The sequence below is a fragment of the Hemicordylus capensis genome, chromosome 2 (assembly GCF_027244095.1).
Source record: "Hemicordylus capensis ecotype Gifberg chromosome 2, rHemCap1.1.pri, whole genome shotgun sequence".
Classification (NCBI taxonomy): domain Eukaryota; kingdom Metazoa; phylum Chordata; class Lepidosauria; order Squamata; family Cordylidae; genus Hemicordylus; species Hemicordylus capensis.
Genome location: NC_069658.1, coordinates 206,614,231 through 206,640,492, shown reverse-complemented (window position 1 = coordinate 206,640,492; position 26,262 = coordinate 206,614,231). Strand labels below are relative to the sequence as shown.

The 26,262-nt window shown below is 65.0% G+C and overlaps 4 protein-coding genes across 8 annotated transcripts; 3 read left to right on the top strand and 1 right to left on the bottom strand.

Moving 5' to 3' along the window:
* Nucleotides 1–547: 547 nt before the first annotated feature.
* Nucleotides 548–7,286, top strand: SLC35E1 (solute carrier family 35 member E1). The gene is made up of 6 exons (XM_053301412.1): nt 548–1,122; nt 1,597–1,667; nt 1,825–1,962; nt 2,722–2,847; nt 3,780–4,025; nt 4,635–7,286. The coding sequence occupies exons 1-6, from the start codon at nt 624–626 to the stop codon at nt 4,869–4,871; spliced, it is 1,317 nt and encodes a 438-aa protein (XP_053157387.1). The 5' UTR covers nt 548–623; the 3' UTR covers nt 4,872–7,286.
* Nucleotides 7,287–7,563: 277 nt separating this feature from the next.
* CHERP (calcium homeostasis endoplasmic reticulum protein) lies at nt 7,564–15,959 on the top strand. Its single transcript, XM_053301405.1, has 18 exons — nt 7,564–7,699; nt 9,014–9,187; nt 9,309–9,490; nt 10,123–10,260; nt 10,686–10,837; nt 11,161–11,272; nt 11,369–11,458; nt 11,678–11,915; nt 12,050–12,228; nt 12,339–12,792; nt 12,994–13,232; nt 13,423–13,556; nt 13,645–13,731; nt 13,957–14,106; nt 14,306–14,416; nt 14,646–14,740; nt 15,137–15,322; nt 15,515–15,959. Exons 1-18 carry the CDS (start codon nt 7,663–7,665, stop codon nt 15,517–15,519), a joined length of 2,763 nt encoding a protein of 920 aa, XP_053157380.1. The 5' UTR covers nt 7,564–7,662; the 3' UTR covers nt 15,520–15,959.
* On the bottom strand, nt 15,952–20,671 carry C2H19orf44 (chromosome 2 C19orf44 homolog). 4 transcript variants are annotated; one of them, XM_053301406.1, is made up of 7 exons: nt 20,231–20,671; nt 18,769–19,459; nt 18,065–18,129; nt 17,211–17,628; nt 17,015–17,122; nt 16,661–16,827; nt 15,952–16,313 (listed from the first exon to the last, which is right to left on the bottom strand). In XM_053301406.1, the coding sequence occupies exons 1-7, from the start codon at nt 20,669–20,671 to the stop codon at nt 16,227–16,229; spliced, it is 1,977 nt and encodes a 658-aa protein (XP_053157381.1). In that variant the 3' UTR covers nt 15,952–16,226. The 4 variants fall into 4 exon arrangements, with proteins under 4 accessions (XP_053157381.1, XP_053157383.1, XP_053157384.1 ...); XM_053301408.1 differs by having other exon boundaries at nt 19,982–20,373; XM_053301409.1 differs by having other exon boundaries at nt 20,202–20,373.
* On the top strand, nt 20,644–26,167 carry CALR3 (calreticulin 3). Of its 2 annotated transcripts, XM_053301410.1 has the most exons (9): nt 20,646–20,840; nt 21,598–21,699; nt 22,298–22,501; nt 23,271–23,365; nt 24,269–24,478; nt 25,028–25,141; nt 25,241–25,384; nt 25,516–25,608; nt 25,962–26,167. In XM_053301410.1, exons 1-9 carry the CDS (start codon nt 20,690–20,692, stop codon nt 26,106–26,108), a joined length of 1,260 nt encoding a protein of 419 aa, XP_053157385.1. In that variant the 5' UTR covers nt 20,646–20,689; the 3' UTR covers nt 26,109–26,167. The 2 variants fall into 2 exon arrangements, with proteins under 2 accessions (XP_053157386.1, XP_053157385.1); XM_053301411.1 differs by lacking the exon at nt 25,241–25,384 and having other exon boundaries at nt 20,644–20,840.
* Nucleotides 26,168–26,262: the final 95 nt, after the last annotated feature.

Genomic DNA, 26,262 nt, shown 5'->3' with positions numbered 1-26,262 from the left:
GGGCAGGGTTGGGGCCAAGTGTTGCCCTTGCAGAGATCTCGGGGGCGGGGGCCGCTGGACAGCCCTAAGGCTGGCTGGGGGGCCCCAGTCTTTGCCTTCTTAAGTGCCAGAGGGGCAGCCCCTTAGCGCCCCCCCCCCGTTAGAGAGCAGCAGCAGCAGCGTAGAGGGCGCGACTGGTGGGCCACCGCCTCCAGAGGACTAGCGCCTCTGCTAGCCTGCCCGTGGCGGCGGCGGGGGGCGGGGAGTTGCCGTCCAGCAGCAACAGCCGTGCAAAATGCACCCCTGGCATCTGGATCTCCAGGCGCAGGTGGGCTGCGGGGGCCCCCGGGAGGCGGCGGCGGCGGCGGCGGCGCCACGTGTGTCCAGCAGCCCCTCTCGGGAGCCAGCCTGCCTGCTGCTGGCAGCTGGGCGGGGGGAGTCGCCCCCCCCCCCGGTCCTCCCAGCCTGCAGGGGTGGTGGGGAGGACACGCGCCCGCTCGGCCTGGCCCGGCCGCTCCTTCCCGCCGCCTCTATGGCGGCTTCCCGTCCAGCGGGCGGAAGTGACGCGTGGCGCCAGGCGGCGGAGGGAGCCGCGTCATCCCGCGGCGGCAGAGAGGAGCGGCTCCGGCAGGCAGGCAGGCAGGATGCGGCCCCTGCTGCCCCCGGCCGCGCCGCCCCCGGGCTCCGGCCCCGCCCTCCCCCCGGGGGCAGCGGCGGCGGCGGCCCTCTCCTCCTCCCCCTCGCCCCCACTCCCGCCCTCCGGGGGTCCCCGGCGCTGGCAGGGCGGGGGCGGCCGCGCCTCCGCCTCCGCCTCCTCCGCCCGGCCTCCGGCGGCCTCCCCGCTGCGGGTGCCGGCGCTGTGCGTGGCCTGGTACGCGCTGAGCGCGGGCGGCAACGTGGTGAACAAGGTGCTGCTGGGCGGCTTCCCGCGGCCGGTGACGGTGTCGCTGTGCCACGTGCTGGGGCTGGTGGCGCTGCTGCCGCCGCTGCTGCGCGCCTGGCGCGTGCCCCCCGCCGCCCCCGCCCAGCTGCCGCCGCGCGCCTACCCGCGCCTCATCCTGCCGCTGGCCTTCGGCAAGTACCTGGCCTCCGTCTCGGCCCACGTCTCCCTCTGGCGCGTGCCCGTCTCCTACGCCCACACCGGTAAGCGCTCCGCCCGGGCCAGGAAGGCGGCCCTGGAAGGGGGCGCTCTGCATGCCGCTCAGAGGCACGCTCGGCTTCCTCCGCTCCACAGGCGGGCGGGCAGGGGGCGGAGGAGGGAGAGCCGCGTGGCGGCACCGGCGGCATAGTGGCTCCCGTTGACCGTCGGGGTGGGGGGGGGCCCGGACTCCCGCCAGCGCACCCTCCCCCTGGCGGCCCACTGCCCGGCGGCTCCCAACCGGGCGGCTGTGCTGGCCTCCCCATCGCGCGGGGATCCCTCTCTGGGCAACCCTGGCTGGCAACTCAACCTGGCAACCCAACTCCTCCCTTGGCAGCTACTCTGGAAGGCCGGGTGGGGACTCCTCCTCCTCCTCCTCCTCCACATCTGTGCGGGGGGGGGGCTCCACAGCCTCCCCAAGGGGTTCTCCTCCTCCTCCTCCCCCCTCTAATCCTCCGCCTTCACCCTCTTCCTTTCAGTTAAGGCCACCATGCCCATCTGGGTGGTCCTCCTGTCCAGAATCATCATGAAGGAGAAGCAGACCACAAAGGTGAGGAGGGTCCCCCCCCCGGCTTGTGGCCCTTCTTTGCAGACCGGGGCTCCCCCTTGCGGGGGGAGGGGGCAGGGAGCCCTCTGGGGCAGGCGTCTCTGCTCCCGGCCTCCGCTGACCCCTCGCCTTCCTGCTGGTGCCCCCCTCCCCTCCCCAGGTGTACTTGTCCCTCATCCCCATCATCGGTGGCGTCCTGCTGGCCACCGCCACGGAGCTCTCCTTTGACACCTGGGGCCTCGTCAGCGCTCTGGCAGCCACCCTCTGCTTCTCGCTGCAGAACATCTTCTCCAAAAAGGTACCCCTTTCCTCTGGTTCGCTGGCGCTGGGGTTGGGGGGGAGGAGGAGAGTCTCGCCAGCCGCACGGCCCACCGGTTTCCCTCTGGGAGCATCCAGGCGGGGCAGCGGGACTCGGGCCTTGGGCCAGCCCAAGCGCACCCTCCGGCGTGGCCTGGTCCCGAGTCCCTCTTGCCCCCTGTGGCCGACTGGCAGCGACTCGGCCTGGCCCTTTCTGGCCCTGCTGCCCGGGACTGGCCACACCCCCCTGGCTCTGGCTGCGGGGGCGAGGTGGTGACCCCCCCGCAACACTGTAGGGCATGAGGACGGCTCCGGGCAGTTCGCTGGGGATGATTTGCAGAAGTGAACCGGGGAGTGGGGGGGGAGACCTTTGCTGAAGCCGCCTGCTGAGTCCGCAGCAAGAGGTGCCAGACACGGCGAGCTTCTTCCCTTCTTCCCTTGCTAGTTCCATCCCGCTCTTCTCCATCCAAGCAAAAGAGGAGTCTTTTAAGTACCTGAAGAGCAGTCCCTGCCCCCAAGTGAACTGAAACACCCGCCGACAGAAGTGGGTCTCAGGAAGCTGCCTTTACCTTGAGTCCGACCTTTGGCCCTTCGTCTCAGGCTTGCCTGCACTGACTGGCAGCTGCCTGGAGAGGCTGCCGGGGTTTGAACTTGGGACCCCCTGCTGAGTCTCCTCCCCCCCCCCCCGCCCCGGAGCTGCAGCCCTCCCTCTGGTCCCTTGTGAAAGGGCTGTGTCTGTCTGCAACCTCCCTCCTCGTAGGTGCTGAGAGATTCTCAAATCCACCATCTCCGGCTGCTGAACATCCTGGGATGCCACGCTGTGTTCTTCATGATCCCGACGTGGGTTCTGGTCGACCTCTCCTCTTTCCTGGTGGAGAATGACTTGGTGAGTCTGAGGGCAGCCCTGGGGCAGGATGTGAGCCCACCCCCCCGCCCTGGGCACTTCCAGTGGGGCGAGGCTGCAGGAGGTTCCCGGGCCTGCTCTCGTGTCCCTTCCACCTCTCCCCCCTGCGCTGCGGCTCCTGCCGATCGCTGCCGCTGGGCCCGGATCGCTGACCTCTTTGGCAGGACTTCTGGCTTCCTGGCAACGCAACAGCCGGAGCCGTGAACCCAAAGACAAGCCTTGTGGCTACTGGAAGTGGGGAGACCGGTGTGGAGCTACCCTAGAGGCCTTGCAGCCTGCAGCCAAGAGGGAGGGTGGCAGGGCTGTGGGGCTCCCCAGTGAGCCGTGGAGGCTGGGGTGTGGGGAGATGGAGGGCGGGCAGGGTTTTTGTTCATGCTCCCCCCTGAATGCACAGAGGTTTGGAGGGAGGGGAAATACCCCTGAGGGGCCGAGTGACGAGCGAGATACTCTACCCCCCACCACACACACACACACACATTTTGGCAGCCAGATCATGCCCCCTGGAAGCCTTCTGGTGCCAAGATCAGGGTGCTGGTGGGGAGCGTGCAGGTGTGAGGTCCCAGCGCGGGGCCAGCCAAGAGCGGTGCTTCCTCCTGTGGCGGGAGGGTGGCCGGGGTTTCCCTCGGGCGCCTTGCTCCGCCTCCTGCGCCCAGCAGAATAAGCCGCGGGGTGCTTAGCCCCCCCCCCGACTGACGTGTAGGAGCTGAGCCTTTCCCCACCCACACAGCTTGCCTTCTGTTTTCTGAAGTCCCCGGTTGCCGGGCGGGGGGGGGCGGGGAGGAGGCTCCAGGAGTGAGGGGTCTAGGGCTGCAGCCGCTGCAGCCTGTCCTGGGCGGCTTGAGTTCCGTGGGGCTTGCCCAGCCTCCTCTCTGGCGGTGGTGCTGATGCGGAGTGGTCTCCCCCCCGCCCCCCAGGGCTCGATGGCGCACTGGCCCTGGACCATCCTCCTGCTGGCCATCAGCGGCTTCTGCAACTTTGCCCAGAACGTGATTGCCTTCAGCATCCTGAACCTCATCAGCCCGCTGAGCTACTCGGTGGCAAACGCCACCAAACGGATCACCGTCATCAGCGTCTCCCTCCTGATGCTCCGCAACCCCGTCACCACCACCAACGTCCTGGGCATGCTGACCGCCATCCTGGGGGTCTTCTTGTACAACAAGGTGCCTGCCGCCGAGGGGGGCGGGGCGGGGCAGGGCAGACAGGGGTGGGGGGCGCTCAGCTGGGGGCCTGCCGGCTCCAGGCTACAAATGGATCTCGGCGGGGCGGGGCGGGTAGGGGGGCAGCTGGAGGGAAAGGCCCTTCCCGGGCCGGGAGCTGCTGCCAGCCAGAGCAAACGCTCCCAGGCCATGTGGTCCAGTCGGGCCTTGCATACGCTCCGTGCGGCCGGTGAGAATGAAATCCGGCCCTGTGCTGGGCTCTGGCCTTGACTGCTCAGGGGGCGGGGCGGGGCCTGGGGGGCTGCGTCCGGAATGGAGGCTCCCGGTCCCCCCCTGCTCTGCCTGACCCCCAGCACGCCCCTGGGTGGGCAGCCTGCCTCCTGGGTGGCTGCAGTCAGAGCTCCCCGGGCAGCTTCCCGCGGCTCTCCTGGCTGGAGGGGTTGGGGCCTGGACCCGGGCGCTCGATTGCCCACCCCAGGGCAGGCCACCCCCACGGATGGCTCTCCTGCCCCACTGCTACCAAGCCTGCCGCCCCCAACAGCGGGTCAGTGCAGAGGAGCTGGGGGAGGCCCGGGAGCAGCAGGCGGCTGAGCCTCTTGGCTTCTTCCCCAGACCAAGTACGACGCGCACCAGGCGGCCAAGGGGCGGCTGCTCCCCGTGACGACGGGGGACCTGGCGGACCGGCAGCCGCTCCGGAGCAGCCCCGAGAAGTCCCCGAACGGACTGGCGCCCTTCATGCAGCACGGGGAGCTCCCCTACGGCGGCAGGAGCAGCGTCCTCACGGACCACTTCCAGTACAGCCGGCAGGGCCACCCGGCTCTGTACAGCTCCAAGCGCTATGACATCTAGGGGGGAGCCGGCTCCGGGCCGGACTGTGGCGGAGGGAAGGACACGTGCGCGCGTTGGGAGGCCCACAGCGGGCCACTGGAAACGGACGTTGCTGCAGCAGAGCCCGGAGCGTGGCCCCCAGAGTGCTCCCCGTTGGGACCTTTGCCCTTCTGGGTTGCCCTTTGGAGCGTTTGCAGAGAAGCCGCTTCCTCTCTCTTTCCTCCTCGTCCTCCTTGTGGAGGCGAGAATGCGGAGCAGCAGAGGGCAGTGAGCGGTCATTTCCTCCAGCACTTGTCCAAGGGGTGGGTTGGGGGGGGTGTCTGTGTGTGTCTGTGTGTGTGTGTCTTTCCTCTCCAGCTAATGTAGCATTGCCGGGCGTTGCACAGAGAGAGAGCGAGAGAGCGAGAGAACTGCCTTCAGCCCGACAGGGGTGCGGGGCGACCACACGAAACTGCTTTCCCAAGAGTGGTGGTGATCAGGCTCCCTGCTGGGAGCAGATGCCACCGCCCAATACGGAGCTGGGGGCCCCATCCAGACTAGTCAGTCTTGACTCAACACCATGGAAATAAATCAGTGAGGAAAGCTGGCCGGGCCTGGCCGGAGTCCCACCAGTGGCCAGGGGGCCGCGTCTTCCCTTCCCTTCCCATCATGCGGTTAGAGACTCTGGCAAAGGCTTCCTTCCGCCTGTCGCAAATCATGTGGGGCGGCACTTCCGAAGCCTTTTTCCTTTGGGGTTTGGTGGCAGCATCGGCCTCTGCCAGCTGGAGCCTTCCCTGCTGGCCCCGGCCCCCTTTCTCCTGGGCGCTGCTGCCGCTGCTTCTTCTCTTGCGGTGGGGTTGGACTCCTCTGGCCTGGGGGAGGCAGGCAGCCCTCCGGAGACAGACCGCTGCCCCCCCCCCCCCCCGCAGGGGCAGAGAGCTTTCGCTTCCCCGCCACGTCTCCCAAGAGCAGCACAAAGCCCCAGCCAGGTGCCCAGAGAGAGGAGGAGACCCCAGGAGGAGCAGCGGGGTGGGAGGCCGCTCTTGGACGGGGTCTGGGCGGGAGAGGAGGCGGGCTCTCCGTGCCTCCCCCCCCACCCCGGGCCTGATCCTGGATAGGCTCTTGGAAGCCTCCTGTCCCTGCGCCGCCCCCCTCCCTCCCCCAGCAGCCTGTGTCCAGTGTATTTGGTGCTCAGCCTGCTCAGGATGCAGAGGCGTAACTATAGGGGGGGCAGGGGGGGGGCACGTGCCCCAGGCGCCATCTTTTCTGGTCACGTGGGGGGCGCCGCCATGACCAAATTTTAAAAAAAAAATTAAATTTTTTTTGTTAATACAAATGTTTCCTGCTCAGTGCAGCAGCACTACAGCAGTCAAGGGAGCGCGTCAGTGCCCCCTTCCCCATGAGCGGTCCCTTCCGCGCCGCCTGCGCCCCCCCCCCATTGCTTTGCTGGCGCCTGGCGGCCAGTCAGTGGCCTGGCTTGGTGGCGGCGGCGGGCGCTTGTGAGGAAAAACCTAAGTATAATGTAGTATGTGGGGGGGGATGGGGGGGCACGGTGGGGGGGCGCCATTTCAGTGCTTGCCCCGGGCGCCGTTTTCCCTAGTTACGCCTCTGTCAGGATGTGCTTCTGCCAGTTGGTCTCAAGAGGAGCTCACTGAGAGAGGGAGCACCTTTAGGCGTGTCTATGACTATGCTCGTGTGTGCGTGTGCGTGCGCGGGAAATTGTGGATGTAAAACTTCTGCAACTCTCCAGAAAAGCAAAATGGGCAAAGAGCCGGCACTTTCCACAGAGAGGAAATCGGCTGGTTAGGTCTGACCTTCAGCTCGGAAGTCAGCGTTGGGATTTGGCTTCTCCCCCCACTGCCCTTGACTGGTCTGGGGGGGCCGCCAGAGCCTTGCCTTCCTCCCAGCTTCTTGCAGGGTCTGGCTGCCACGCGAGGCTGGGGTGTCTCTTGTGTCAGAGAGGCAAGGCGGCAGCTGCAAGCTGGTTCTGGCGAAGGGCCCCCCCCCCCCCTTCCCGGCCGGCTGCCTGCTCTCCTCTGCTCTGGAGGGGGCCTGTGGGGCTGCCACCTGGGAAGAGGCAACCCGCCGCGAGCCCCAGAGAGCTGTAGAGCTTGGAACAGGATCTGCCGCCCCTCTAAGAGGGGTTCCCAGGCGTGGACTACAACTCCCTGCATCCCCAGCAACAATGGCTTGGGGATTATGGGGGTTGTAGTCCACATCTGGGGCTCCCTCTTCGGAGAGAACCGTGCATTGGACCTCGGCCCGTCGGCTCCTGGGGGTGGGGGGGTGGGCTGGGGGCGTCCATCGTGCCCCTGGGCACAACCCCTCCTGGCCGGGGCAGGGCGCTGGCTTTTCCTGGGAAGCTGCCGACTTGAAATGGGATAGAAGAAAAAGGGTGTGTTGTAATTATGCTTTTTAAATATTGAAAGTGTAAATAAAGATGAATTCCGCAGAGTCGAGCCCTTTCCGGGTGTGGCGTTGTCGTCTTGCCAAGGACTCTGGCTTGCGGGCGGGGGGGGGAGCGCATGCAGGCAGTGCGTGCAGATTGGGCCAGAAGGTGCCCTGAGGTAGACTGCTGCTGGCCAGGGAGCTTCCGCGGGCTCACTGGAGCGGCTCCAGCGCGGCCCTCGGGGCGGGGGGCTCTCCCCACGTGACCCCGGAAGCGGCGACACCTGCCTCGCTCGGCTCTTCCGCCGGAGGCCCCGCCCCTCCACGACGAGGCAGCCGTCGAGCGCGTGACGAGGCGCGTCAGTGTCGCGGGCGGGGCCAGCCCTTCTTGACGGCCGGCGGGGCCTAGTCCGCAGCTGAGGCCTTCGCCGCCGCCGCCGCCGCCATGGAGATTCCTCCGCCGCTGCCGCCGCCGCCCGAAGGTGAGGGCGTCACGGGGAGGGGGCGGTCAGTGGGGCCATCTCCCCCGGCCCCGCAGCCCCCCCGTGCCCCAGCGGTGGGGGGGAGGATCGCGGTGGCGCTCTGCACGTGCTCAGAGGCCGAGAACAGCCCCAGGCCCGCCAGTCTCTGGGCCCCCCCGCGCGGCCTGCCCCCTTCCTGGCGGGGGGGGCGCTCCAGAAAGCGGCCGAGCCGCCTGCCGGGGGGCGGGAGGGGATTGGACTCCCCTCTGCCCCCCGCCCCGAGCCCAGGCCTCCTCCCCGGGGGCTGCGGGGCTGCAACTCCCGGGGGCCCCCCCAGCAGCCGCAGGCAGGCAGGCAGAGGCCGGCAGGCAGGAGGAGGCTGGCCCGGAGCCCGACTCCGCCGCAGGGCGCTGGCCTGGCGGGGCTCCCGAGGGGCTTGAGGGGTCGGGACTCTTCTTAAGAGGCGTCTCTCCGGATCGGGCTTTGTGGGCGGCCTCGTGCGTCGCCCAGAGGCGTGTTTGCAAGTGGCGGTGATAGAAGACGCGTAATAGATAAACACCCGTAAGGGAGCCGGCGAGCCTCAGTCTGGAAGCAGAACCTCGGGAGCTGCCATCGACTGAGCCAGGCCCTTGGTCCGTCCAGCTCAGTATCGTCTACCCAGACTGGCAGCAGCAGCAGCAGCTTCTCCAAGGGTGCAGCAGGCAGGCAGGCAGGAGCCTCTCTCAGCCCGATCTTGGAGATGCTGCTGCTGCTGCCGCCGCCGCCGCCAGGGAGGGGACTTGGGACCGAGATGCTCTTCCCTGAGCAGCTCCACGATCCCCCCAGGAGGGGAATCTCTTCCAGGGCTGCTCGCACTTCCAGTCTCCCTTTCAGATGCAACCAGGGCAGACCCTGCTTAGCTAAGGGGAGCAGTCAGGCTGGCTCCCACCAGACCGGCTCTCCTCTCCAGAACGCCAGTCTTGCGGTCCAGCAGTGTCCTCTCTAATTTTTATCTTCTGTTTTTGGAATGAATTTTTTTCTGGGCGGGAGTGTCGAGGCAGTGGGGGTGCACCTACATTCAGAAAGGGGCCTTCCCGATTCAGCCTGAGCGGGATCTAAAATGAACTCAGCAGACATCCAAAAGCACGTGAACATGTGCACGCCTTAAAAGGAACACTGCATTCCAGTGTTTTTCCTAGAATAGAAGCCCAGTGGGGCTCCTAGGGATGCAGGGCTGTTGTGGGGCTGCTGCCAGCCTCCTGCCCTGTTGCTCTTCTTCTGTGCCCTGCTGGCCTCTGTGCCCTTCCCTTGGGGACGATGCAGCCTTTGACGTGTCCTGTGGTGCTCTCTGTCCAGACCAGGAACTGCGCAACGTCATTGACAAGTTGGCACAGTTTGTGGCACGGAACGGCCCCGAGTTTGAGAAGATGACGATGGAGAAGCAGAAGGAGAACCCCAAGTTCTCGTTCCTCTTTGGGGGGGACTTCTACGGCTACTACAAGTACAAGCTGGCACTCGAGCAGCAGCAGCGTGAGTCTTGGCCTGGGGTCCGCAGTGACCGAGCAGGCGTCGCCTGGCCAGGGGAGGGGCTGAGGCGGGGCCGGGGCCGCCTTCTCAGGCTCGCTGGGTGTGCTTCCTGTTCCCCGTCCAGTGTTGTGCAAGCAGAGCCAGGATATCGAGGCTGCCCCACAGATCCAGTCGTTGCCCCAGCCATCCTTGCCACCTGCGGCCCCCCTTCCCACTCCTCAGGGGACCCTCTCCATGGAAGAGCTGATCCAACAAAGTCAGTGGAACCTGCAGCAGCAGGAGCAGCACCTCCTGGCCCTGAGGCAGGTGAGGGCCCTTGCAGGCAGGCGCCACACCGCCAAGGGGGCAGGGCCCCAATGCTTTAGGCCTCCAGAGCTGTGGCCGTAGACCATGAGGCTCAGGCTGGCCCTGTGGATTTATGGTTTGGGCTTGCTTGTGGGTTAAGAAAGCTGGGAGCACGTTGACCCCGCTCGGAAAGCCGCTGCTTTCTGTCTCCTTCCAACGGCCCCGGATGGGATGCCCTTCAGCGTGCCCGCCCTTGGCCGCAGGGCCTCCTCTGGGTCTGGGTCTGGGTCTGCTGGGCTTGGGGCATCCCCCGAGAAAGGGGAGTGGGCCCTGAGGCCTCCAGGCCTGCAGAGTGGGGAGCTGCCCAGCCGTGTTGGTGCTCCCTCCCCCTCCTGGGCTCCGGGTTCGGGAGGCCAGTTTGGCAGGCGGCCTGAGGCCTAGTTCCTGGCCAGGGGAGCAGGGAACCCTGACCCTTGAGACCCAGTGAGGTGCCCTGTGGCTGCTCAGGGTTGGCTCTAGCAGACGGTGGGCGGGAGGAGCTCCTGCCACAGCCCAGCTTGGCTTCCGAGAGTGGGGCCTGGGGAGCCCTGGGGGCCTCCCAGCCGAGCCCAGCCAAGCCGCACTCAGGCGCTCCTCCGGAACTCCCTCTCTAGGAGCAAATCACCTCTGCGGTCGCTCTGGCCGTGGAGCAGCAGATGCAGAAAGTCTTGGAGGAGACCCAGCTGGACGTGAACGAGTTTGACAACTTGCTGCAGCCGATCATAGACACCTGCACCAAAGATGCCATCTCGGTGAGCAGCAGCAACGCCGTGAGAGGTTGCTTGTTCCGTGCTGGGACAGAGCTCTGATTGGCGCCTCTGTGCAGTGGTCTGCTCTCCCACTTCTGGGGGCAGTGGGGAGAAGGCTCCTCTCGTGGCCACGGAAGCCACGGGAGCTGCCGAGGAGGCCCCTGGTGGGGGCAGCAGGAGCAGCAAGCCCGTGGGGCAGGCCCTGCTCTGCTCTGCTCTGGCAAAGACTGGGCACTGCGCAGAGTCTGCCAGTGAGCCGGAGGAATCCCTTTGGCTGCCGCCCAGTTGATCAAAGAGACACACATACCCCCAGCTGGCTGGCCGGCTGCGGCTGCAACTGCTGCCTGCTTGGTGGGCGTGGCTGCCCCCAGCGCTCTTCCCGCCTCCTCCCCAAACTTGGCCCTGCTCACGAGGCTTTGTTCTCCCAGGCGGGCAAGAACTGGATGTTCAGCAATGCCAAGTCCCCCCAGCACTGTGAGCTGATGGCCGGGCACCTGCGCAACCGCATCACGGCCGAGGGGGCCCACTTTGAGCTGCGCCTGCACCTGATCTACCTGATCAACGACGTGCTGCACCACTGGTGAGGAGGAGGGGCTGGGCTCGGGGGGGGGGCGGAGAGGGCGGCTCCCTTGGAGACCCTGCGAGGGGGGGGGAGGCTGGCCGGGGCCGAGCCATGGCCAGAAGAAGAGGGGACCCACTCAAGAGGTGCTCCGCAGCAGCAGAGCAGGTGCAGTCCTGCCTCACCCAGCTTCAGGGCAGCGGGAAAGGCACCTGCCAGGCACCACCCAGAGGCCAGACGCCCTAGACCCTCCGGCCCCCGAGCCCCACATCCCGCAGGTCAGCCCCGGGCTTTGCCTCCCCCCCCCCCGCCTGCCAGCAGCCTCCTTCTCTCTCTCCTCCCAGCCAGCGGAAGCAGCAGCGGGACCTCCTGGCCGCTCTGCAGAAGGTGGTGGTGCCCATCTACTGCACCAGCTTCCTGGCCGTGGAGGAGGACAAGCAGCAGAAGATCGCCAGGGTGAGGCTGGCCAGCTGTGCTCCGGACGGGGCGAGCGCCTGCCGGGAAGCCAGCCCGCCCGGTAACCACCTCCCTCTCTCTCTCTCTTTCCCACAGCTCCTTCAGCTGTGGGAGAAAAATGGCTACTTTGACGAGTCCATCATCCAGCAGTTGCAGAGCCCGGCCCTGGGGCTAGGCCAGTACCAGGTGAGCCAGAGGCCGGCTGGGCTTCCGCTGCCCTGCGCTGGGAGGCCAGCGGGCGCTCGGGGGCTGCCAGTCGGAGCGAGGCCTTTCCCGGCCCAGCGTGGGCCGTTGGCTGGCGGCTCCCCGGGGAGGCAGGGAGGGGTCTTGCAGCTGGGCGCTCGGAGGCCGGCCGTGGGCGCCCGGGGCTCAGGCGGCCGCTCTGCTCCACCCCAACCCTCGCAGGCCACCCTGATCATGGAGTATGCCAGTGTGGTGCAGCCGGTCCAGGTGGCTTTTCAGCAGCAGATCCAGAACCTGAAGACGCAGCACGAGGAGTTTGTCAGCAGCCTGGAGCAGCAGCAGCAGCAGCAGCAGCAAATGCAGCTCCCGCCGCTGGAGAGCGAGGTGAAGGCGGCCCCTCCCGCCCCCGCGGCCCCCCCGGCCTCGGCACCCCCTCCGGCAGCTCCCATCCCGCAAGCAGGTAAGGGCTGGTGGCTTTCTGGGAGGTGGGCCGGCCGGCCGACCCCCTGGGCAGGAGCAGGGGCTGCGGCCAAGGGGCGGTCCAGGCGAGAGGCGCCCAGGCCCGGCAGAGCCTCACACTCGGCTTTCTTTCAGACGACGGGAAGGCCCAGCTCCCCCTGGCGGGCTCTGCGGAGTACGAAGCTGCAGGGGCTGGCGGGCCCGATCCTGCAGCCTCGGGGCCTCGGGGGCCCGGGCCCCACGACCACGTCCCTCCCAGCAAGCCCCCCTGGTTCGACCAGCCCCATCCGGTGGCCCCTTGGGGCCAGCAGCAGGTACTGGGCGTGCCGAGGGGAGGAGAGGCTCCCGGGCCCTCTGGGTCCCGGAGAGGCTGGAGCGGCCCGCCCGGCTCCCTCTGATGCGCGGCCTTGCTTCCCCCCCCCAGCCCCCGGAGCAGCCCGCCTTCCCTCACCACCAGGGGCCCCCCCACTGCCCCCCCTGGAACAGCAACCACGAAGGGCTGTGGAACGAGCAGCGCGAGCCGGCCTGGAGCAACCAGCGCGAAGCCCCCTGGAACAGCCAGCCCGACCCGGCCTGGAACAACCAGTTTGAGGCCCCCTGGAACAGCCAGCACGAGCAGCCGCCCTGGGGCGGGGGCGGCGGGGGCGGCGGGGGCGGGGGCCAGCGGGAGCCCCCCTTCCGGATGCAGCGCCCCCCGCACTTCCGGGGGCCCTTCCCTCCGCACCAGCAGCACCCCCAGTTCAACCAGCCGCCCCACCCCCACAACTTCAACCGCTTCCCGCCGCGCTTCATGCAGGAGGACTTCCCGCCGCGGCACCCCTTTGAGCGGCCCCCCTACCCCCACCGCTTCGACTACCCCCAGGGGGACTTCCCGCAGGGTGAGTGGCCCTCTGGGAGGCCGGGGGCGCCCACCGCGGGGTCCCCCGAGGGGGTGTTGGGGTGCAGGGGCCCCCCGCGGGAGCCCTGAGCTGCCCCCCGGGGCCTTGCCTGCGGAGGAGCCCTCCCTGGCTGCTCTGCCGGGAGAGGCGGGCCAGGTGGCAGCTGCTGAGTTGACTCCCCTCCCTCCTCCTCCTCGGCAGAGATTGGCCCCCCGCACCACCACCCCGGGCACCGCATGCCCCACCCCGGGATCAGCGAGCACCCCCCGTGGGGAGGGCCACAGCACCCCGACTTTGGGCCTCCTCCGCACGGCTTCAATGGGCAGCCGCCCCACATGCGCCGGCAGGGCCCTCCCCACGTCAACCACGACGACCCCAGCCTGGTGCCCAACGTCCCCTACTTTGACCTCCCCGCTGGACTCATGGCCCCCCTTGTCAAGGTCAGTGGCTGCCGGTGCCCTTCCTCCCCGGTCTCTGGGCTGCCGGCTGGGGGTGGGGGGGGTGGCCGGGGGAGGGAGGGCAGCCGGGCCTTTCTGGGGGGTGTCCCTGGAGGGCGGTCGGGGACTCTGCTTCCAGGCCGCCTGACTGATCCCTGACCCTCTTGCTGCTGCTGCCGCCTCCTCCTTTTAGCTGGAAGACCACGAATACAAGCCCCTGGACCCCAAGGACATCCGCCTGCCGCCCCCCATGCCCCCCAGCGAGAGGCTGCTGGCTGCAGTGGAGGCCTTCTACAGCCCGCCCTCCCACGACCGGCCGAGAAACAGGTATGGGCCCGGCCCTGCTCCTCCCCCTCAGCCCCAGCGATGAGGAGGGCGCCCTGCTGAGCGGCTGGCCTTGCCTTTCCCCTTCTAGTGAGGGCTGGGAGCAGAACGGGCTCTACGAGTTCTTCCGGGCCAAGATGCGAGCTCGCCGGCGCAAGGGCCAGGAGAAGCGGAACAGGTGGGCCTCTGGCGGGGGCTGGAGCCGGCCCTCTGGGCCAGGAGGATTCGCGTGGTGACCCCAGCGGGAAAAGGGGGGGCTGCCCTGGGCCCTCCAGCCCACAAGAAGTCTCCTTGGGGAGTTGGTGGGCGGGAAAGGTCCGGGGGGGGGGCTTCTGTGTGCTTTCCTAGCAGCCAAGTCATGGCGTCTCATCTCCCCCCCCGCCCCCCCCGCCATCGAGTGCAGTGGTCCGTCGCGGTCCCGCAGCAGGTCCAAGAGCCGAGGCCGCTCCTCTTCCCGCTCCAACTCGAGGTCTTCGAAGTCCTCCGGCTCGTACTCGAGGTCGCGCTCCCGCTCCTGCTCCCGCTCGCGCTCCTACTCCCGATCCCCGTCCAGGTAGGGACCGGCAAGGACCCCTCCCTGGGGGCACCCGGAGGGTCTCCTCGGCTCTTCGGCCGGCTTCTTGGGGGAGGACCGAGCCGGGGGAGCTGGGGGGGCGCCTTGGCCCGCCTCCCTCCTTGCTCTGGGCGAGACGTCCAGGGCCGCCTGCTCAGCGGGGAGGGCTTGACGGGCTGCTTCTCTCCCCCCCCCCCAGGAGCAGAAGCCGGTCCCACTCGTCCCGAAGCCGCTCCCGCTCCCGGTCCCGGTCCAAGTCCTACTCCCCTGGAAGGAGGCGCCGCTCCCGGTCTCGCAGCCAGACGCCGCCGTAAGCTCGGGCTCGGGGTTTGCGCTGCCCACCCCAGGAGGAGGCTGTGGCCAAGGGGCAGGATTGGCCCAGCCGGGCATCCTGCCCTGGGGGAGGCTCGGCTGTGCCCTCCGCCTTGTGCCGCCGCCGGCTGGATCCGGCCCCCCCCGATGCCCAGCCCTGCGTCAGCCAGAGGGCCGCCCTTCTTCCCGGCAGCGGGGGGGTCTCATCGTCCGCCTTTCCCCCCCAGCTCCGCAGCCGGATTGGGCTCCAGCTCTGGGCCTCCCGTCCCCGAATCCCGACTTGGCGAGGAGAACAAAGGGCACCAGATGCTCGTGAAGATGGGTGAGGCAGACTGACGCGCTCCGACCCGATCCGCTGCAGGCAGGGAGGGGAGCCGCTCTGGCTTCCTGCGGCCGGCCGGCCGGGGACCCAGGGGGCTGCTCTCCCAGGCCCCCCCCCCGTGCTTTAGCCTCACCCTGAAGGGGAGCCCCCTTTCTGGCTGCAACACTCCCAACCCTTCAGGGGCCTGATTTGGGGGTGATGTCAGCTGGGCCAATAGGGCCAGAAGAAGAGAAGCGGCTGCCTTGGGCCTCCCCGTGTGGAGCAGCAGCCCTGCTGGGGCACCCCCCCCCTCCTGCCACCCCCCCCCGGGCCAGGGCCAGGGCGGGCAGAGCAGAGGCGGCCCTGCAGGTATTTGGCGCCTCCCGGGGCTCCTCAGCACTGTGTGTTGCTCCTCAGGGTGGAGCGGATCTGGGGGCCTGGGAGCCAAGGAGCAAGGGATCCAGGACCCCATCAAAGGAGGGGACATCCGCGACAAGTGGGACCAGTACAAGGGCGTGGGGGTGTCCCTGGACGACCCCTACGAGAACTACCGGAGGAACAAGAGCTACTCCTTCATTGCCCGCATGAAGGCCCGGGATGAAAGTAAGGACCAGTGGGGGCGGGGGCTGGGGGGGCTCCTCCTCCTCCTCCCCCCCCCCGTTGGCCTCCCTGACGGCATGTGCTTCCCGCCCCACCATCCCCTTCGTGACGCGAGGGAGGCCGACAACGCAGACACACACACACACACACACACACACACCCCTGATCTCTTGCCTCTTTGTTCCCCCACTGAAGGTTAATGCTGCCTGGAGCGGATCCGGGGGCTGCTGGGCCCACCAAGCAAGACTCGGCTGTACATCCGGAGCACCCCAAGAGACACCCCCACCCACCCACCCTCCCTCCCTCCCAGCCGCAGGAGCTCCCCCCTGAGTGTAGCTGTGAAGGGATGTCCCCTGCTTTGTCACAAGAGGAGACCTTTCGGCCTTTTTGTAGCCCCCCCTCTCACCGCTCCCTCTACCCCCCCCCCCCGCCCCGTCAGAAACACTTTTTGTACCACGGCGTTTCCCATCTGCACGGCAGGCGCCCCCCCCTTCCTCCTCCTCCTCCTCGGCACAGCCAGGTAGTGGGGCTGGCAGCAGCAGCAGCCCGGGGTCTCTGTCCGAGCCACCCAGCCGAGGTCGGCTACCCTCTTGTACTGACAGTTGCCTCCCAATAAACAGACTTTCCTCCCCTTTTTCTATACGAGGGTCAGGTTTTATTGAGGGGGGGGACTGGGGGTGGGGGGAGCACTGGCTGGCCTGCAGCGGCCCGACGCCCCAGTTCCAGGTGGGCTGCTGGGCCCGAAGCCCTTCCTGGCCGGTCCTCTGCTGAGGCTCCTCCTGTGGGGGTGGCGGCGGCAGCAGCAGCAGCAAGTCGTCTTGTGACCCACGTGCCGGCTGGCCCCCTCTCTCGGGGGATTGCAGGGGGGGCCAGTCCCTGCCCGGAGGGGGGCGGGGGGGGCTCCTTCCTACGGCGCCTCCGTGTGGCTCTGCTCTCCTCGTTCTCGCAAGGCTTGCTCCAGCGTCAGAGGCCGAGGCTTGTGGCGCTTGATGTACTGCAAAGGAACAGAGCAGCTGGAAGGCCAAAGGGAGAGGGCTGGAGGGCCGCCCCCCAGCGAGGGTGGGGAGCAGCCTGAGGGCCAGACCCACAGGCCCCTCTCCAGGCGTGGCAGCTGCTCCCCCGGGCTGTGCCCAGTCACTCCCAGGAGACCAGAGGTCAGGGGGGTCAGCTGCGGCAGGCCTGCTCAACTCCCCCCCCCACTGTGTGTGGACTACAGCTCCCATAATCCCCAGCCACAGTGGTCAAGAGCCAGGGATTGTCGGCCAACATCTGCAGGGACTGGAAAAGGAGCGCGATGGGGCAGCCATGCCCCCCCCCCGTGTATGCGCGAGGGCAGGTTACCGCTTTGGCTTCCTCCAGCGTGTGGTAGTGGAACTCCTCCTCCTCCAGCGAGGCCACAAAGGAGGCGTGAAGGTGGCGCGTGGCCTCCACGAAGTGCCGGATCAGCAGCAGGTTCTGCTGCAACATGTCGCTCAGCACCAACCTGGCCGGGCTGCCGCTCACCAGGGCTGGAGGGAGACAGGCCAGCAGCAGCACCTGAGGACCCAGGCCCAGGAAGCCCCCTGCCCTGCCCGGGGCCTCGTCGGGGGCTGCTCGGGTGGCAGCATCACCCCAGGTCAGCCGAGTCCCCAGCAGGTGTGACCCCCCCACAGGGCGCCCCCTGCAAGGCCAAGCACAGCGAGGGGAGGGCCATACCTTCCAGGGCGGCCATGCTCCCTGGGGGACTGGGGGCGGGTGGGGCTTCCCCAGGACAACTTCCTCCTGCTGCTGCAGTCTGGCCAAGAGCAGCACTTGCGACCTCAGCTGTGGAGGAGTCCAAAATGGCTCGTGAGCATCTGGCTCAGGGAGGCCCTCGCCCCGATGAGGCCTAGTAGCCACCCCCTGGCCTCACCTAGCCCCCAGGGAGCAGCAGGCCAAGAGCCACTTGTCTGCACAGCTGCTTCCTTCACCCCTGGCCTGGTGCTTCCTGGACGCCCCAGAGGGGAGCCGTGGCGGGGCAGCTTGGACGGGCCAGAGCGCAGAGAGGCCTCCGTACTGCCCTGGGAACCCTCAGCAGAAGATGGGGCTTCTTCCACGTCCTCTGCCACGGAGGGCTCAAAGTCGTCTGAATACTCGGTGTTGACGGGGCTCGTCGGCTGGCCCAGGGAGCGGTCAGCAGAGCTGCCACTCAGGCGCTCCGAGATCTCCGTCCCTCCTCCTTGGTCCTCCTCTTCCTTCAGGATGGCCGTTTCCCCCACAACGGCACTTGGGGCCTTAAAGGGGCTTCCGCTTGTTCCCAGCTCTTGGCTCGACCTTCTGGTTGCCTGTGTCTGGAAAAGGCAACCTTCCATGAATGAGAACAGAAAGTGGTAGCCAAGCAAGCCATCACAACACCCACACCAGCCCCGCCACCCTCCCTTTTAGTCTGGAACTTTATGCTGGTCCAGGCCTGCTCAATTTAGCCCCCCCCCTCACCGCTGTGTTTGAACTACAACTCCCATAATCCCCAGGCACAGTGGCCAATAGCCAGGGATTATGAGAATTGTAGGCCAACATCTGCAGGAGGACTGAAGTTGAGGAGCCCTGTGCTAGTAGACACTTAACAAGCGGTTAAACCCCCTGGCTGCCCCCCCCCCAATGCCACCAGAAAGGGGCTGGTATGACCGGCTGCCTGAGGATCCAGCTCACTGTGCCGGCGCCGGCGCCGGCTGCGTTTGCTGCCAGGGAGAGCCAACAGCACCCAGGACGAGATGCTGTTCACCTCACCTCTTCCTCTTGGCCGGCCATGCTGGGTGCCAAGTCCTCAAGGCTCAGAACGTTGACTCGGAACTCTGCAGTGGGGAGAGAAACTGGCCCTTGGCAAGGAGGTGGTGGCCTCCCCCGTCTGACAGAAGCACTGCCCTGCCCTGAAGAAGAGGCGAAGCCACCTGGCAGAGCTGGCACCTCTGGGCCGGACAGTCCTGGCCGGCCTCCCGACCACCTGTGGGGAATGTCTGCCGGGCTATGCCAAGCCCTCCAAGGCAGCCTTCCGCACCATCACTTCCCACTCTTGACAACACGGGGATCCCCAAGGGGGGTGCCCAGATGGCGTCGAGCTACAGCGCCTGTCGCCTCCAGCCCCAACGGTTCGCCCTGAAGAAGAGGCGAAGCCACCTGGCAGAGCTGGCACCTCTGGGCCGGACAGTCCTGGCCGGCCTCCCGACCACCTGTGGGGAATGTCTGCCGGGCTATGCCAAGCCCTCCAAGGCAGCCTTCCGCACCATCACTTCCCACTCTTGACAACACGGGGATCCCCAAGGGGGGTGCCCAGATGGCGTCGAGCTACAGCGCCTGTCGCCTCCAGCCCCAACGGTGGCCGCATCTGGGGCCCCTGGCCTTTCCCTCGCTGGCCGCTCTGGAGCTGCCTCCAGGGGCCAGCCCAAGGCTTGGGGGAGCGCAGAGTTCCTCTGAGCCGGGCTCCCACCGCTCACCGCTGCTGCTGCTGGAGCCGGCTTCCGAGAAGAGCTCCTCCAGGGACCTGATGGGGCTCCGCCCAGACAGAGAGCCTCCCCTTGGAGAAAGAGAGGCGGCACCTGCCGCTGGGCAATCCTGGAGGAGAGCGGGCGAGGACAGGCGCCAGGACGCTGCCGCCCCGCCCAGCCGCCTGCTTGGCGGGGAGGGGGTCCGCTCTGGTGCGCTCCCAGCAGGATCGGGCGGGAGGGGCGCCGCCTCCGCCTGGGGGCTTCGCTCCAGCCTTCCTGCTGCCCAGTGCTGGGCGTTGTCTCGGCTGGACCTGCTCCAGGAAGGCTCCTCATCAGACGGCGCCTGCTGGCCGCGGCTCACGGCTGGCCCAGCCCTCCGGCTCCTGAGCTTGCTTTCGATCTGTGCCAGCTTTCTCAGGACAGCGCTGGACCGGCCCTTGGAGGAGCCGGCGGCGGTGGTGCTGAGGCTCCTCCTGGCAGCAGGATGGAGCCCTGCTGGTCCAGGCTCTCTGGGCGCCAGGGCCTGTTGCTTTAAGAAGCGGCTATTGGGCTGCGGCAGCACAGCAGGCTTGCTCTGGCCCTCCCACTCCTTTCTCCCCATTGGGGCAGTGGGGCCCCCCAGATTGCTCAGCTCACTGGCAGACAAGTGGCTGCTGCTGCTGCTGCTGAGTGTGACGCTGCCAGGAGCACCTGCGGGACCCTGCGGGGAGAAGAGCAGACTGTGAGACCGCCTTGCTGGGTCACTGGCCAGGCGTCAAGACTTGACACTGGCCCGGCAGCAGCGCCTAGCGAGGGAAGAGGACTAGATCCCCCCAGCTGGCCACAGCCCTGCAGGGAGCACCTGAGGCAAGCCGTGTGTCCCCCCCCCGGGGCCTTGCTGGGCTGCTGCTGCTGCTGCTTTGCATCTGGCCTCATGGAGAAGCAAGATGGGAAACTATTAAATAAGACAGCAAGGCAACAGCAGCCTGTGGCCGTGTCATACCCTGCAAGCCACAGGGAGGCCTCTGCACCCCAGGGCCACTGAGGGTGGCTGGCAGCCCCTCCCCCATGCAGTGGTCCAAGATGCCTTCGCCACCACATCCTTGAGGTGACTGGATGATTTTGAAGACCTTGTGGCAGGGAGTCCCACAAACTAACTGGAAACGAGCCACCCAGGCCAGGGGAGAGCAGAAGAACATGGGCTCTCCCCCCCCCCCCACGGCCTGAGATCGTATGGACTGACGGGCTGGTTTGCTTTCCAAGGCTTCCCACTGCTTGTGGGCCTTTGCCAAGGCAGGAAGGCAGCACGCAACTGCAACGCAGATGCAGCCATGCCTAAGAGAACTCGGCCTTCCCCGCCGCGCAACCCAGGGCAAAAAGCACTCCGCGCATGCTCAGAGGCACGCTAGCTCGCAGAGGGCGGGGTGGACCCCGAGAGGCTCGCCCGCGACGTCATCACGCACTCCTCAGTGACGTCACGGCCACGCTCTACCTGACCCCTCTGCGTGACCCTTCGCCTCCCGGCCAGCTGTGCTTGAGCGCGGGCCAGAGCCGCGCTCCTGCCTTCCGCAGCCCGCCGCATCTTCGGGCCCGGGCTCCGGTCTCCGAGCTGCCCGGCGCCGCGTCGCCTCCAGCCGCGTAGCTTAGCAACCCCGGCACGGTCGGCTGCTCTGCCCTGATTGCCTCGGCTCCTGATTGCTGCGGCGGAACTATTGGCCCAAAGGTGGGGGCGGTGGCTCCGAGTCCAGCCAATAGGGCGCCTGGGCAGCGCGAAGAGCCAATGGGGAAGCTTCCCCTCGCTTCCTGTGGGCGTGGTGAGCGCGGGGGTGGGCGGAGCCACACTGGACCAATGAGCGGCCTTCCCGCAACCAGGCCGGAAAAGTAGCGTCCAATGGGGAGCGAGCGCGCGCGCCTTGAGGCGTCCGTTGGGCATCCGCGGCTCGCCCCGCCGATGAGGATGGAGATGGCGAGGAGGAGGAGGAGGAGCAGCTCCCCGCCGCCGCCCGGCCCGATGGCGCTGCTGCTGCTGCTGCTGCTGGCGCTGCTGGCCCCGCTGGCCGCCCGCGGCACCGTCTACTTCCGGGAGCAGTTCCTGGACGGAGGTGGCGCCCTGACACGCGACACACGGGCCCGTCCACACGACCCCAACGCGGGTCGCTCCCTTCCCCAGGGCGAAGCCTCAGGAGGATCCCGACGGGGAGGAGGCCCAGGGAGGGAGGGAGGGAGGCGGGCTCGGGGCTGCAGGAAAGCTCTGACCTGCTTCTGGGAAACTGGCCATTCAGACTGACGCAGCCCTTTCCTCTCTGGAGGGGTCAAGACCCCCTTGAAAGCCCACTAAGCGAGTGGCCACCCCACATCTCTGCAAGTGACCTCTGCAGAAGAGGCACAGGCCAGTTTAAACCCCCCACTTCGTCTTGTTAGCTCACCCCTTCTTAGCAGTGACCAGCTGCTGTGTCTGACTGCAGTGAGGTGAAGCAAGCTGACCTCAGGGCTGGCTCGTGGCCCTCGGCTGCATCTTCCTTGGATCCAAAGCCTCCTGGGTTGTGGCCTCGTGTGGTTGCTTTGGGTTTTTTTATTAAAGCGCATGTTTTTGCAGTTTTGCTCCTTTGTACATCAGCACACCTTCACATACATCGCACACTTAGGCAGACACACATGTGTTTGCACCTATTTCACTTAAATATATCATGCTGGGTGTGCGTTGTACACATGGGTCTGTGTTTCTTCAGGCTGCCTCTTACAGGTGGTTTGCTTGATGTGGGTAACATTTCCATTTTTTCCAAGGTTTCGAAGGTTCCTGGCAGACTTCCAACCGGGGTTAAGTGTTTTTCTTTTCTTTTTTAAAAATTCTTTTAACAGTGAGATGGCAGGAGAGATGGGTGCTTTCTCAGCACAAAGCCAACTACGGGAAGTTTAGACTGACAGCTGGGAATGTCTATGGCGATCGAGAAACAGACAAAGGTTTGGGGCATTTTCTTTGGAATGTGTTCCTGCAGCAGCCTCACCTCTGCTTGGCTATGGGCTTTTAGGAGGCTGATGAGCAGCAGAATTGGAGGAGTTTCCCCATAAAGCACAGGGTGGGTGGTGGCCCTGATTGCCACTCACTAGGCAGGCATAAGCCATGGTGCCCCTCCTTTCCAGTTGCAATGATAGCTTGCCTGCCTCAGTGGCCATCAGTGCTGCAGTCTCCAGACATCTTTCCTCCTGTGAAGGGTACAGAAATGGCCTCTACTGCCCTCTTGGGGCCACAGGTCAGTAGAATGGCCAAGTCACACCATGCGAAGGTGCGGAGTAAAGGTATGCAGCACACATGGGACATCATGTGTGGAAGCAAACGGTTTAAAATGCAAAGCTTTGCCAAACACCCATTTTCCACCCCAAGAGAGCTGGTACATATTAATCAAGTTCTTCCTTTCCTTTCCACAATGGTCTCCCTGTCCCATACAAAAGCAGAGCCATATTCTTTCTTGTGCCTACTTAAAAGCATTGCTATTTGTAAAACACTTCACCGGTCCTGTTCTCTGTGTGCTGTGTCATCCGGCTGTGTTATACACTGTAGGTCTGCAGACAAGTGAAAATGCTAAATTTTATGCCATCTCGTCACGATTTAAGCCCTTCAGCAACAAAGGAAGGCCTCTGGTAATTCAGTACACAGTAAAGCATGAACAGAAGATCGACTGCGGTGGTGGATATGTCAAAATCTTTCCTTCTGACTTGGAGCAGAAGAACATGAGTGGAGAATCACTATATTATATCATGTTTGGTGAGCTGATGTGACTGAAACAGGGGCATAACTATAATAGGGCAAGGGGAGACAGTTGTCTGGGGGCCCACTGCCTTGCCGCCCCCCCCCCGTGGCAAGTCACATGACGGGCTTCCTTCAGTTGTATTCATCCTCCTAAACATGTGAGTGTTAAGACCTGGAGCTACCAGAACAGCATCTCTTTCTCTAGTACCATTAAATGACTTGCATCATCCACATTTTTAAAAATAATTTAGGATGATGTTCTATTGTGGCCCACATGTTACTGTGCTTTTTGCTACCACTATTCAGCCTCGTTTAAGATTTCTTTACTTCATGAGCTGAGCTTCAGTGGGAGGGGGAGCATTTTAAAATCTTGTCTCTGGGCCCACTCCAACCTTGCTACGCCCCTGGACTGAAATGAGGTCACAAAATGTGCACTAGATGTATGTTACTATGTGGAGCAAAAACAGGAGGAGGGAGATCCCTAGACACAGAAAAACTGTTGGATTGGCAAAACACATGTGCAGAGTTATGAGAATCCACTCAGGATGCTCTTTACTGGAGACCCCCCTTAGGTTTCTCATTTTTAATTGGGGACTTGTGTCGGAGACATTTCTGGTGGTTGGTGCCCTTAGGTGATCAGCTTGTGTTCGTCTTCAAGTTAGGCAGGAAGTTGTGCCACTTGGGTGTGCCAAATATTTTTTATCAAGTGCTGAAGCATTTGGCAGGAAGGGAGCCTTTGGCTAGTGTAATGCAGAGCAGAAGCTAACCACATTCCTTTCTTCAGGGCCTGACATTTGTGGATCTGATACCAAGAAAGTTCATGTCATTTTGAACTACAAGAACCAACTTTATCCCATAAAGAAACAAATTCGATGCAAAGTAAGTGCTAGGTGCCTTTGAAACGCTGTTGAATCTCCTTTTGGAAAACTGGGCAGTATAAGGGCCTGCTCGGGGCCAGTCTTGTGTGAGGTTCCAGGGAGTCAGATGTGGGCAGCAACTCCAGGGTTGGCAGGGGCCTGCGAATGGCATTTGGCTTGCCTAGAATTCCATGGAAAGGAAGGAGGAGAGAAGTTGCGGGAGCGCTTGGGGGCCCCTCTGCTTGGTGGGCAGTCCTCGCTCCCTCCTCTTTTGAAGAATGAGGTGATGGGATGACACCCTGCAGCCATTCTGACTGCTTTGAGCTCCCACAATCACCCTGGAGCCCCCCCCAGCCCTGCCCACTTTGTGACTAGATATGTTGCAAGGAACAGCGCCTGTGGGTGTCTCTGTAGTCCTATTGCTGAAAGATTGTTTCCAAAGAAGTTCCAGGGACAAAAGTTCCTGAAGACAACCCAGAATCCTGTGGCCCCTTGAAAGACGGACCCCCTCCTTGTGGCCTCTCGCTCTCTGTGGACTGGAGTCCACTTCATGCCCAAGGCCTGCATCTAAGAGCCAGTCAGAAGGCTGGGCAACTCCTAGGGAGACCAGAGTTCAAATCCCTGTTCAGCCATGAAACTCACAGGGTGGCCCTGGGCCAGCTGCTTGTCTCCCAGCCTAGTCTACCTCACAGAGCTGTTGTGAGGATAAACATAAAGCCCGCTCAAGGCTCCTTGGAGGAAGTGCGCGACAGAAATGTAGTCAAGTCAACCCACCTGGGCAATTCTGCCACGACCGAGCTGCCAATCTCTACCAACCTGGGTTTTCTATGAGACCAGCGCAGCTGCCACCCACCCTGAGGGATGTCTTCCCTGGAGGGACAGTGGGAGAAAGCAGCTTGCTTTTCTCTCTCTCATGTTGGCCTAGGTGGATGGCTTTACTCACTTATATACACTAGTTTTAAGACCAGACCACACGTACAAAGTGAAAATTGACCGCGAAATAGTTGCAGAAGGCATCTTGGAAGATGATTGGGACTTCTTGCCTCCAAGGAAAATAAACAACCCCGCCGTGAAGAAGCCTGTGGACTGGGATGATGCTCCTGAAATTGATGACCCAGAGGACACAAAACCAGAGGTGGGGATGGCCTGGCCGGGCTTCTGTCACTCTTCTTACACCAGGGCAAAAAAAGGCACAGCAGGGGCAGAGTCCACCTTGCCTGCCGGAGGCCCCAGGTCCCACCCCTGGGAGGGCCGCTGCCAGTCAGTGTAGGCAAGACTCTGCTGGGGGCGCTGATGTTCTCCTTCGGGAGAAGGCGACTCCCTCTATATGCCCTGTGGCCCTGGGCTGAATGGGTGCCCAGCGACGACAAGCACCCTTAAAAGCAGTTTCCGTTCTTTAAAAGACTCCTGCCTTTTATGGCCACACTGCGTCTTGCCCTTTGTGCTGGGTGGGAGGAGTGCCCAGAGGGGAGGGCTGGGAATTGTGACAGGCAGCTTCTCCTTGTGAGCGGCAGCGTCTGCCCCCCTGCTCAGTGTCCAAGGGGGTCTTTGCTCCTCCTTCCTCTCAGCCTCATGCAAGAGGGGGTTGCCGCCTTCTAACCATGGGCTTCGTGCCTGAGCAGTAGGGGCTTGTTTCATCTCCGTCCTCTCCCACTTCTCTCCCCCCCCCCACCCCGCTGCCAAGGACTGGGACGTTTCAGAATATATTGTGGACAACAGCGCAGAGAAACCTCCGGACTGGGACGAGGCGAAGCGAGGCAGCTGGCAAGCACCCCTGCTCAAGAACCCCCTCTACCGGGTACGCTGCTGCTGCTGCTGCTGCTGCTGCTGGCCTCCTGCTGACCAGTGGACTTCCCTGGTGGCAGCAGCAGGCTTGAGACCCTGTGGCTCGTTTCAGGGGGAGTGGCGACCCAGGAAGATGGCCAACCCCAGCTTCCAAGGCCCGTGGCCCCACCCACAGGTCGAGAACCCAGAGCACCTGCCCGACCCCAGCATCTCGGTCTACCAGAACATCAGCGTCCTTGGCCTGGATCTCTGGCAGGTCTGGTGGGGTTGCCATTGCCTTGGCTCCTCCTGAGCCCGTGTCCTTGGGACTTTCCTGTTAAAAAAAAAAACGGCCTCACAAGGCATCAGCCTGGTGTCTGATGCCCCTTTTGTCCTCCTGCACTGCAGGTGAGATCTGGGACCATCTTCGATAACTTCTTGATCACAGATGACGAAGAGTTTGCAGAAGAGTTTGGCGATGAAACCTGGGGAGAAACCAAGGTGATGCTGGGGAGGGGTCTCCGCAGGCTCGGCCCACCTCACAGGGTTGCTCTGAGACTGGGGAGGGGGAGCGCTTTGCGCAGAGCTCTGCAAGACGAAAGGAAACCAAAAAGAGGGAACCCGTGCACCGAATAACACCCCCCCCCGCCACCCCTGCACAGTTGGGTGAGGCAGCGGCAGGGGTCTCTTCCCAGCCCTTCGGGTCGGGGGCTGGAGGCCTGTGGGGCCGGGCGGGTTGCCCGAGGGGGAGGCGGCCCAGCAGCTGGCCCTGGCCGGGGGGGGCCGCTCTGGACTCCGCTCCTGGGGGGCTTCCTGCGGGGCGAGACTGACGGCCCCCCACCCACCCCCTTCAGGACCCCGAGCAGGAGATGAGCCAGAAGCAGACGGAGGAAGACAAGAAGAGGAAGCGGGGAGAGGCCCGGAAGGCGGCCCCCCGGGGAAGAGCGCGCCCCCGGCGGCAGCAGCAGGAGGGCCCGGTGGCCCCGAAGGACGAGCTCTGAGCCGCCCCTCCGAGCAGCGGACGGGACTCGGGGGCACGTGGGGACCGGGGGGGGGGGGAATAAAGACCAGCTCAATGGATGCTGCTGCCGCCGCCCTACGCTTGTTTTCTTGGGGGGGGGGGGCGGGGGGTTGTCCCGGCTTCCCAGGCCTCCC

What these genes read in the sequence shown, in the direction of transcription:
- CALR3 (XM_053301410.1), top strand. Translation starts at nt 20,690, where the DNA reads ATGAGGATGGAGATGGCGAGGAGGAGGAGGAGGAGCAGCTCCCCGCCG. An exon ending in CGATCGAGAAACAGACAAAG is followed by an intron (nt 21,700 to 22,297) that starts GTTTGGGGCATT and finishes TATACACTGTAG; the next exon opens with GTCTGCAGACAAGTGAAAAT. An exon ending in TTGGCCTGGATCTCTGGCAG is followed by an intron (nt 25,385 to 25,515) that starts GTCTGGTGGGGT and finishes CCTGCACTGCAG; the next exon opens with GTGAGATCTGGGACCATCTT.
- C2H19orf44 (XM_053301406.1), bottom strand. Translation starts at nt 20,671, where the DNA reads ATGCCCAACGGACGCCTCAAGGCGCGCGCGCTCGCTCCCCATTGGACG. An exon ending in TGGCCGGCCAAGAGGAAGAG is followed by an intron (nt 17,629 to 18,064) that starts GTGAGGTGAACA and finishes TGCCTTTTCCAG; the next exon opens with ACACAGGCAACCAGAAGGTC. An exon ending in CGCTGGAGGAAGCCAAAGCG is followed by an intron (nt 16,314 to 16,660) that starts GTAACCTGCCCT and finishes GTTCCTTTGCAG; the next exon opens with TACATCAAGCGCCACAAGCC.
- CHERP (XM_053301405.1), top strand. Translation starts at nt 7,663, where the DNA reads ATGGAGATTCCTCCGCCGCTGCCGCCGCCGCCCGAAG. An exon ending in TGGGGCTAGGCCAGTACCAG is followed by an intron (nt 11,459 to 11,677) that starts GTGAGCCAGAGG and finishes CAACCCTCGCAG; the next exon opens with GCCACCCTGATCATGGAGTA. An exon ending in GGCCAGGAGAAGCGGAACAG is followed by an intron (nt 13,732 to 13,956) that starts GTGGGCCTCTGG and finishes CATCGAGTGCAG; the next exon opens with TGGTCCGTCGCGGTCCCGCA.
- SLC35E1 (XM_053301412.1), top strand. Translation starts at nt 624, where the DNA reads ATGCGGCCCCTGCTGCCCCCGGCCGCGCCGCCCCCGGGCTCCGGCCCC. An exon ending in TCCTGGTGGAGAATGACTTG is followed by an intron (nt 2,848 to 3,779) that starts GTGAGTCTGAGG and finishes CCCGCCCCCCAG; the next exon opens with GGCTCGATGGCGCACTGGCC. An exon ending in GGGTCTTCTTGTACAACAAG is followed by an intron (nt 4,026 to 4,634) that starts GTGCCTGCCGCC and finishes CTTCTTCCCCAG; the next exon opens with ACCAAGTACGACGCGCACCA.